The sequence below is a fragment of the Suricata suricatta genome, chromosome 15 (genome assembly GCF_006229205.1).
Source record: "Suricata suricatta isolate VVHF042 chromosome 15, meerkat_22Aug2017_6uvM2_HiC, whole genome shotgun sequence".
NCBI classification, from domain to species: domain Eukaryota; kingdom Metazoa; phylum Chordata; class Mammalia; order Carnivora; family Herpestidae; genus Suricata; species Suricata suricatta.
In genome coordinates this window covers 78,452,896-78,463,052 of record NC_043714.1, presented here as the reverse complement: position 1 = coordinate 78,463,052, position 10,157 = coordinate 78,452,896, and the positions used below count along the sequence as shown (strand labels likewise).

At 50.0% G+C, this 10,157-nt stretch overlaps 1 protein-coding gene and 1 pseudogene across 1 annotated transcript; both read left to right on the top strand.

Annotated features, from left to right (window-relative positions):
* Positions 1-740: 740 nt before the first annotated feature.
* On the top strand, positions 741-1,266 carry LOC115278655 (annotated as a pseudogene).
* Positions 1,267-6,465: 5,199 nt separating this feature from the next.
* ZNF517 (zinc finger protein 517) lies at positions 6,466-9,877 on the top strand. Its single transcript, XM_029923360.1, has 6 exons — positions 6,466-6,498; positions 7,164-7,290; positions 7,540-7,620; positions 8,393-8,801; positions 8,912-8,965; positions 9,817-9,877. Exons 1-6 carry the CDS (start codon positions 6,466-6,468, stop codon positions 9,875-9,877), a joined length of 765 nt encoding a protein of 254 aa, XP_029779220.1.
* The last annotated feature ends 280 nt before the right edge of the window (positions 9,878-10,157 follow it).

The window sequence follows — 10,157 nt, the reverse complement described above, 5'->3', positions numbered from 1 at the left end:
TTGAAGGGGGAGGACACCAGCCAGGACCCCCATCTCTGCATGGACAGATGTACTGAGCATGAGGCAGAGTCCCAATAAATAAGAGTCATGGTCATGCTTTCTTGGGAAACCAAGAAATTCACTTAATTTGTGTTATTACCATTATTCTCTTTATTGCAGTGGTCTGGAACCACACTTGCAATATGTCCAAGGTATACCTGTATATATGTGTAAATTTCTTTGTGAGCATCCTGCAAAGTGTTTTCATTTTCTTTCAATTCCAAGTATGAGTTTCTCTTCCTCCCATGAGTTATTCTGCAGGTTGCTATTTAGTTTCAAGCATTTTTATTTAAACTATTTAACCATAACTAAACTTAATATCCTATTTTCAGATACTGTAGCTTGTATGATGCCAATTACTTGCAATATAGTTGCCTCCTAGGGCCGCTGGGAGGGTCAGTTGGTTAAGCGGCCAATTTCCACTCAGGACATGATCTTGCAGTTTGTGAATTCGAGCCCCGCATTGGGCTCTGTGCTGACAGCTCAGAGCCTAGAACCTGCTTCAGCTTCTGTGTCTCCCTCTCTCTCTGATCCTCCCCCAATCGCACTCTGTCTCTCTCTCAAAAATGAAAATAGTCATTAAAAAATTTAGTTAGGTTTCCTGGCTGAACCAGGCTGTAGGGAGCGCCGGGCCCGGGCCTGGGCATGGGCATGGGCCAGGGCTGTAGCTGAAGGCCCGCGCGCGCCTGGCCTGTCCTGCCATGAGGCCGCAGCAGGTGCCGGTGCCAGTGTCCGGGAAGGTATTCATTCAGAGAGACTACAGCAGTGGCACACGCTGCCAGTTCCAGACCAAGTTCCCTGCGGAGCTGGAGAACCGGATCGGTAGACAGCAGTTTGAAGAAACAGTTCAAACTCTAAATAACCTTTATGCAGAAGCAGAGAAGCTTGGGGGCCAATCATATCTTGAAGGCTGTTTGGCTTGCTTAACCGCCTACACCATCTTCTTATGCATGGAAACTCATTATGAGAAGGTTCTGAAGAAAGTGTCCCAATACATTTAAGAGCAGAATGAGAAGACATATGCTCTGCAAGGCCTCCTCCTGACAGATCCCATTGAGAGAGGACTTCGAGTTATTGAAATCACCATATATGAAGACAGAGGCATGAGCAGTGGGAGATAAACCATAGAATTAAAGATCCCTTCTCCAGCTGGGACCCTCATCTATCCACTGGCCGATCACAGAGTGTCCCCTACCTCCTCTCCAGAGCATCATTCCTTTGTATCTGCTGCCAAAGCCATGGTGCCATTTACTCCAAGGACTAACTTTCTAAAATTCCACACCTGGAGTGACCTCTAATCGCTCAGCATCCACTTTGTGTCTCCAAGTTGTTTAGGACTCTGTAATCTTTTGATTAGTTTCTGAGAAAACACAATGAAGGATTTCACTTTTTTTATTCAAAGCCATAAATAAAATAAGCCATTGGTCAGCCCAACACAAAGTTGATTTCTTCCCTGCCGCCAAGACAGTGGTTCCCTCGTTCCTGGGGCCAGCTTCCCAGGTGGCTTGAGACTTCAGCGAGTCCCCTCTCAGCCAGTGTTCAGTCCTCTTTCCCCCAAAGTCAGAAAATGCTTTTCTCCAGGATTTGGGAGAAAGGTAGGCTGTGTCTGTGGTTTTGCTAACACATCTCTCAGATCTCAGAGAACTACCAGTTTTGCCATGGCCAGAATCTTAAAGATCTATCTCTGCTGTTCGGTTTCTCCAACTGAAGTTCGTTGGAAAAATAATGTATCATGTTACTTGTTTTATTATAGCAATTATTCCTAATTAAAACAGTATTTAATGCAATTTCCAGTTATTTTTCTTTGGAGAATTTTATTATTGCATTACCTTGAATGTTGGGAAGATGTTGTGTATTCCTTACAAAAATAAGTAAGCACAATAAAGTGGATGCTAAACCAACAAACACATAAATGTCCCTGCTATGTCCCTGAATGTGTAATAAGTATAATAAATATTTTAATTATAATTTTGTTATAAATATAACTTATGAGAAAAAAATTTGATAGGAATAATACCATATATTGCTAATTTTTAACGGTCCCTACTGGCAAACCTTATTATTCATAGACTTTACTCATATACAGTATTCAGTGCACAGAAACCATAGGATTGGTTCAAGTACAGTAAGTTCCGTGAATTCCAACTAAAACTCTCAGTTCCACGTCCGTGTTTATAGTTCTTCTGGCTATATGTTCTTAGTGTTAGGGTTTCCTAGGCCCTTCATTCATCTTTGGGGTTTTGAGAGCACTGTATTTGCAAGAAAGTTAAGAAATATATTAGGAAAGAATGAAACAGTTTAAAGTTTTACTTTCATAGATACTGTAGGTGCTAAAACTGGATTTAATCTTTCAGATTTAGTTTCTTTTATGGATCTGTTAGTTATTCAGTAAATCCCATCAGTCTGTGTAATATTTTAATTGTATAAAATTCCTTTGTTACTTTACAGCCTGTAATAATGTGTCTGTCTGCCTTTTAGACATGTTGCAATAACTTTGCTGAAATAATAACATATTAGTAAAACTTTTCTTTAAAAAATTTTGTTTATTTTTAAATGTTTATTTTAATTAAAATATTTTTAAACGTTTATTTTTGAGAGACAGAGCATGAGTGGGAGAGGGGCAGACACAGAATCTGAAGTAGGCTCCGGGCTCTGAATTGTCAGTACAAAGCCCAATGAACCACCAGATCATGATCTGGGCTAAAGTCAGACACAACCACGGAGCCACCCAGGTGCCCCTCCTCCAAATATTAAAAATATAGATGCCTCCTTTGCTGCCTCCTAGATTTTGGCTGTTGTACCCCTCTTCAAAAAGTTGGTCTCTGCTTTTCCCTTTTTTTTTTTTTTTTAATAAGAAAACATGTAAAGAAAAACATGAGATTTCATCGCACGAGAGTAAATAGTTTTGTTTAAAATTTTTCTTAATTACTATATATGTCAGCATTTATTCCTAAGCACAGATTTGTGCGTTTGCTGGGTCACATTGTAAAGCATTTTTTTTACTGTGTCACAAAAATTTGAAAGACACAATCGTAGAGAAGCTTTTTCAGACTGTAGGGGAAGAAAGTGAAGGGTACACAAGACCTCTCTATACTGCCTTTGCAACTTGCTTGGTTATATAATTATGTAAAAATAAAAAGTTAAAGGGAGAGGGCGCTGCCTCAGAACCCGGCTGCCTGGAATGATGCTCGACTTTTCCATTGGCCTTTCTCGAGGTCTCGCGTGGTCGTGTCTGCTCTCAAGTTTGGGGACCGTGCGTCCGGGCCCCCGACTCCCGCAGCGGGCGCGCCCCTCGGACCTGAGGGATCCGGCCGGAAGAGCGCCCGACCTCAGCGGCCCTCTCCGTCACCAGCCTCGCGCCGCGGGAGCCCGAAGGCGCCCACCGAGGAGCGTGGTCCTCCGAGCCTCCTAGAGCGGCGCTGGGGCCCGTTTCCGGGGGCGGGCCGGAACGGACCGACTGCCCCCGGCGCCCTCCGCGCGCCGTTTCGGATAGCCTCCTGGGGTGAGGACGCCCCGGCGGGCGGGGACTGGAGTAGGGTGAGCGCGGTTCTCCGATTCCCGCCTGGCGGAGGCTGTGGTCCGCACAGAGGCCGCGCTGAGCACCGCGAGGGCGCTGACCTGCAGCCGGCGCCGCCCCCTCGCTTTTTCTTCGGTTCTGGGCCTTAGGGAGGGTCCGGGGTCCCGTTCCCTCCGGCTGGCACGGCAAGAGTGCGGGCCGGACCCCAGCCTTGCCTCCCCAGAGCCTGGGTGACGGCGCAGACCTGAGGCTGCAGGGGTGGGAGACCTGCGAGGACCAGTTCTGACCGGGTTGCGTCCCCCTTGGCCGCACGCCTGCAGTTGCCTGAACGCACCGGCTCGTGAGCAGCTGGTGCCCGCTGGCCATCCATGCACTGCCTCTCCCCTGCTCCCTCGTTTTCCAGCTAATTGTCAGCCCTTTCGCTGTCACGCTTTACCCTGTGCGGTTCTCCCCCCGTCCCCCGCCCCCTTCCCTCACTCATCCGGACAACAGCCATTCGGATTCCTTATCTTTTCCTGAGGACCCTTCTAGTGCTGGGGATACTGCAGTGAAGGTGCAACATCCCTGCCTTCATGGAGTATCTATTTGTAATAGAAGTGAGGCATTAATGCAATAGAGGCAACGAGTAAGAAAGTTGTTTATTTTGAGAGAGAGCGCCATCAAGAGGGGGAGGAGCAGAAAGAACCTTAATTAAGCAAGCTCCATGCCCAGCTGCGCTCCAACCCACCACCGTGGGAATTTGACCTGAGCTGAAATCGAGAGTTGGATGCTTAACCGAGCCACCCAGGTGCTCTAAGAAAATAGGTTTTGATCATCTTAAGGGCTATGAAGGAAATGAACCAAGAAGATAGGTTTGTGAGAGAGAAGGAGTTAGGGGTGGCTGTAGGTGGGCGGGGAAGGTCTCCAAGAAGTTAACATTTGAACTGAAACCTGGTAGCTGCCAGTCCTTGTTAATCCCTTGTAGGCAAAGGAAAGAGCACCAGAATGGCCCTGGCTAGTCTGAGTAACAGAGAATGCCAGCTTGGCTGCACAGGAGGTAGGTGAGGCAGTGGAGCAAGGTGCCCCAGTCCCCTGAGGAACCGACGTTTTCTTCTAAATTGGAGGGGAAGAATGACTCCTGCTGGTCCTCCCGGCCCCAATTAAATGTAATCTCCTTCCCCCACCCCAAGAAGCCCTCCCTGATCCCCCATCTAAGTTAGCACTCCCCTTCCGCTTGATATTTTCTCTCTCAGGACTCTGAGTAGGAACCTGATCTGTTTTATTATTATATCTCTTGCTCCACGTTTTACAACTCAGCACTGTTCTCACATTAAAGACATTCCCTTGTTCCAAAGGAAGGACTAAAATGAGGTCTTTTCCCCTCTAACCAGGGGGCCCCTCCCTGAGCACATGCATTCCCCAGAAATAAGCAAACAGACAGCATGGTAACTTCCCCTCCTAACTGTGGAGAGTGGTGTATGTTGAGTTGAGAGCCAAGTCTCCTCCTGAGATGCTCATCCTCATAAGATGCTCTGGCTGTCTTGTGGGGGTGAGGAGGACAGTAGCTCTGTCTACAGGGGCAGCAGCAATGGTCCACACACACTGCCCTAGACAGACAGCCCAGTGCAGTGTCTAGCAGTGATATGGCTCTACGCTTTGCATTCGCACAGATGACCCACCAAACCTCTCAGATCATCCTCTGTAGCGTGTTATACTCTCACATGTTAAAAGGGCTATCCTGCCAATGTCACCTCACAGCATCATAACTGCAGGATTTCTGCTGTTGCCTAAAAGGGGCAGCACTTTGCAAAGTGACAGCTACTTAGGAGGCTCAAGCCCCACAGAAAAGGGTATCCTAGATACCTCCACCCAAACACAGGAGCTCAAGTGTCCATTGAGGACGGGACACAGAGACCAGGGTCTATTCTGAACACCTAGCCAGAGCAGGATTGTATTTATTGGTTTTTAAATAATTTTTCCCCAACTGCAACATATATTTGAAAATAAACAATAAATCTTAGAGAATTCAGAAAAATGAGAAGGAAAATAAGAACTAGTTTGAAAGAAACTAAGGTTAATGTGCTGGAGTGTGTGCTGCCAGATTTATTTTTTCACTTACAGTCTGCTTATTTCATGTAGTAATATAGTAAGAATGTTTTCTGGTGTTCCACAACACGGTTTTACTGGTTGCAGAATCACCCCGTCATGGACCTACTCATTCATTCCACAAATCCTTGCTGAGCACGTGCTGTGTATAAGGCCCTTCCGCAGGCCCTGGGGTGCAGCATGAATAACCAGACTGCAGGCTTCATCTCATGGGGGAGGCAGTTAAGAAGCAAGTAAGTTGACTGCATTATGTCAGATAACAGGTGTTATGGATGAAAATGAAACAGGGAATGAGGACAGGGAAGGAATTCTGGGGTGGGGGTAGCATTTTATTTTATGTTTAAGTTTATTTTGATAGAGAGCACACATGTATTGAGGGGGAAAGGCAGAGAGAGAGGAAGAGGAAGAGAGAATCCCAAGCAGGCGCCACTCTTTGGAGCCCAATGCGGGGCTTGAACTCACAAACTGTGAGCCCATGACCTAAACCAAAATGAAGAGTCATACTCTTACCCAACTGAGACACGCAGGCACCCTGGGGGGTTGCATTCTAAGTAGGATGATCCCAAGAGGCCTCCCTGGGAAAATTGGGAGTGAGAGGTGGAGCCTTGTGGTGAGCAGGTCTCAGGTTGCTGCTTTTTGGGACGTGAGGGGTCGTTTAAGCTGCTCAAGATGTTCTTGCCCCATGTCTTACACTTTCCTGTCTCTTCTGTATCTGGGTGGTCCTGGGAGACAGGGACAGTGGTGAATGGGCCTTAGGCCTGGGCTCTTTCGACTTAACACTCACTATTCCCAGCACCTGCCTTTCCCCTGAAGGGGACCTTGGAATGGCGGTGCCACTGGCGACGCCCAGACTCCAGGTGAGTGTCCCCTTTGAGCCTTTTGGCTGCCTTCATCCCCATCCTCAGCTTTTCAGCCCTGAAGACCTTCCCAGGGGGCCCCAGGCCCACCCATGTAGCTCCCACTCCTGTAGGTGGATCACAGAGATGGATCAACCTTCTCCCTTTAAAGACTCACTGGCTCTGTCAACTCCTTCCTGAGGCTTTGGGCAGAAGTAGGCTGCCCATGGTCTACTGCAGCCCCTGAGCTTCCAGGATCAGCCAGCAAGGTCAAGGGACAAGGGTCCCTGTCCCTCCCCAGCACCTGCCTCCATCTGGTGTGAATGGTCGGACCTTGGTGCACACAGCTTTTGGCTTCTCTGCTAAGAGCAAAGAACCAGAGAAAGGATAGGAACACTCCTTGCCAGTGTGGAGGCTTGGCCACCAGCATCTCAAGGGTGCCCCTACCCAGGCCAAGGTTGAGACCCTCACTTCCCCTTTGGTGTTGGCAAAATGTTCCACTTTTCCTTTTCCTTGGGGAATGTTGAGGTGTCCCCTTTCCCCTGCCCCATGCCAGGCCTTGGGAATGCAGTAGTGACCATACCGAAGCCTTGACTTCCAGAGCCAAACAGGTGCCCTGAATATCCCTGACATGGTCTCCACATCTCCTGCCCAGATAGCCCAGACAGCAGGGTTTATGGTCGCAGGAAGCCGTTGTGTTTGAGGATGTGGCCGTGTACTTCACAAGAATAGAGTGGAAGTGCCTGGCCCCTGACCAGAGGGCGCTGTACAGGAACGTGATGTTGGAAAACCACAGGCACGTGGCCTCACTGGGTGAGGCTTCCCCCGTCCATCCTGGGGCTGGGCTCAGACACAACCCTGCTTCTTCCACCAGCCTCCTGGGGGAGTTGGTTCCTTTCCAAATTCTCATCTGTCCATGGCCACCTCACTGCCCTGCTCCTAGGAAAGTGGGTATTCTCCACCCGCTCCAAGTGTGTGTCCTCTGAGGCCTCCAGCCAGGCAGCCAGACCTCCCTCCTTCCTCCTGCTCCCTGGCACGTGCTGCTCTCCTCCCTGCACGTAGGCTTTCTTGTTGCCAAACCAGCGCTGATCTCCCTTTTGGACCAAGGGGAGGAGTCAGGGACCATGACCAACCGGTGCCCAGGTAAGTGCAAGGTACAGCAAGGCCTGGCCTTCACACAGCTCCTTGTAGTTCCCTGGTGCGTGGAAGGCTGTACGTTTAGCTCCTCACAGCATGGCCAAATTTCCTACTAAACACCTTGCTTGTCATACAGGGTCACCCAAGACTAACTTGTACAGGAAACCCAAGTGCATGAATATCCTTCCTGGTGCTCTGAGGTGTCAGGCCAGATCTGTGGGGAAGGGTGTATGAGGAGGACCCAGCAGGGAAGACCCTTCAGCTGCTTTGATTCTCCCAGTATCCTGTGGCTCACCTGCCAAAGCCTGAGCTTGGGACTGCAGAAAGGGAGGAGAGGTGGCCTGCAGTCCATGGGGCTTGCACAGGCAGGACCCTGACGTGTCTGCTTAGTGGATGAACTGTGGGTGAGTGCCCACAGGAAGAGGGGAGCAAAGGATGGCAGTACGCCACACACTGCAGGCCCTGCTCCTGCATCAAGGTGCTACCCCCCTCCCACCTCTGCCCCAGTACTTTGAGCCAAGCTGTACCCCCTCCCCTCCTCCTGATGCCCCTCCCTGCTCATGAGTTCCCCTCTGGAGCTAACCTCACACAGTGCTTAAACCCTTATTAACCTTCCTTTGGGTCCTCTTATACAAACCCTGATTTTACAGTTTTCTTTCTTGCGAGAAGTTCCCAAACCTCTCTACTTCTTTGACGTAAGGATTCTGTCTTCAAATCAGAGTTCCTTTTGTGAATATAGAGGTGAGGTCATCTTTCCATTTTCTGTTCATTCTTCCAGATTCTAGGATGGAGGCTGGGGTCAAGGAGTCTTCTCTAAGGAGAGTGTCCTCTAGGCAGTTAGGACTGTTGGGCACAGTTTGGGGGCACTTCCCTGAGGAGAGGAATGGCCGTCCTAAGGACGGGTCAGATGAAAGACCCCTCGACCCCCAGGCAGGCGGCTTTGGTGAGGAACTTAGCACATCCCCGGGGGCCCTGGAGGAAAAACAGCCAGGCTCGGGCCCTGAAGAGGCTGTTGGGGAGAGAGTGTACAGGTGTGCCTGTGGCAAGTACAACTCGCTGCTGCTCAGGCACCAGGTCATCCACAAGGGGACCAAGTCCTACCAGTGCACAGAGTGTGGCAAGGCCTTCAAGCAGAGTTCCATCCTCCTGAGACACCAGCTGATCCACACGGAGGAGAAGCCCTACCGGTGCTGCACACGGGCGAGAAGCCATTCGAGTGCAGGGAATGCGGTCAAGCCTTCAAGCTCACTCTGCACCAGAAAACCCGCCAAGGAGAAACCCTGTGCCTGCCCCGCAGGAGCTGCACGCGGAACGCGCACTACCGGCTCCACAGCGGTGGGAGGCCCTACAGGTGCCGGGCCTGCAGTCGGCTGTCAACCCTCATCCAACACCAGAAAGTCCACGGACCCGAGTGTTCCGGGAGGCGGGGGGGGGGGGGGGGGGGGGGGGGGGGGGGGGGGGGGGAGGAAAGATGGGTGCCCCACTGGGCTCCCTGTTGAGTTGATAAAAGGCGGTGAATCCATCCAGGAGGGGCCCCAAGGCAGAACGCTGTCAGTCCTCCCTGCTTGGCTGTACAGCAGGGCATCTGCCTTCCACGGAGAAGGGACAGGGCTGGAGCTGTGGTCAAGCAGCCTGAGGGAGGGGCGGTGAGGAAGGCTGAGCCAGAGTGGGTCCCCCCACGACTATTGAGCCCAGATGCCCACGGGAGAGCAGCATTTCTAAACCATCCAAGTCTGTGCCTAGAGGCGCATGCAGGCTCCAAACACATCAAACGGGGATTGCAGGTGGGTCTTGTTTTTCTCTTTCCACTCCTGTTTTCCAAATACTGACTTGTGACTGGGGACTGGGGATCTGTTGGCTTGTTTTGTTTTGTTTGGATGTTCATTTGTTATTAGGATTGACCAAGATCAAACTGTTTGCAGGGGACCCAGCCACCTAGGAGGAGGAGGAGGGGCATAGAACTAGAATCCACACAGCACCTGGCATGGGGTGCTTGGAATTCTCAGGTGGACCGTGGGTTTCTTGACAAGCCAAGGCACAGCTGGAGGGGCAGTGGCTGAAGCAAGAACCAGGCAGTGCCTCGGGAGCCCCAGCCAAGCTGAATGTGATCCCTCACCAGGCCTGTCAACAGAAGGTGTCCGCTGGAGAGGGAGGCCATTTCTTAGTGACCCCTTTTCATCATTCATCCCCCTCCCCCCACAGGAACCTGGCATCTTATAAAAGGTACGCCAGAAAGGAAGCCACCAGCCCCACGCAGAGCTGAAGATTTGACCAGTGAATGTGTAATTTTTAAGTCATTTCCCCCCAAATATAAATTTATTGTAGGATATTTGGGAAATGCAAAAACTTAGAAATGTAAAAACTTGCCCTTTGTCTCACTCTTCAGAGATCACTATTGTGATGTTTGGTGTGTTTTCTAGCCTCTTTAAAAAGTTTGGTTTTTTTTTTTTTAATTTTAATGCTTACTTATCTTAGAGAGAGAGAGAGAGAGAGAGAGCATGAGTTAGGGAGGCACAGAGAGAGGAGAGAGAATCCCAAGCAGG

Bases quoted from the DNA above. Each gene is read 5' to 3' on its own strand.
- ZNF517 (XM_029923360.1), top strand. From the start codon at position 6,466: ATGGCGGTGCCACTGGCGACGCCCAGACTCCAG. The intron at 6,499-7,163 runs GTGAGTGTCCCC...TTATGGTCGCAG, and splicing joins TGGCGACGCCCAGACTCCAG to GAAGCCGTTGTGTTTGAGGA. The intron at 8,802-8,911 runs GTGCTGCACACG...CCTGCCCCGCAG, and splicing joins ACGGAGGAGAAGCCCTACCG to GAGCTGCACGCGGAACGCGC.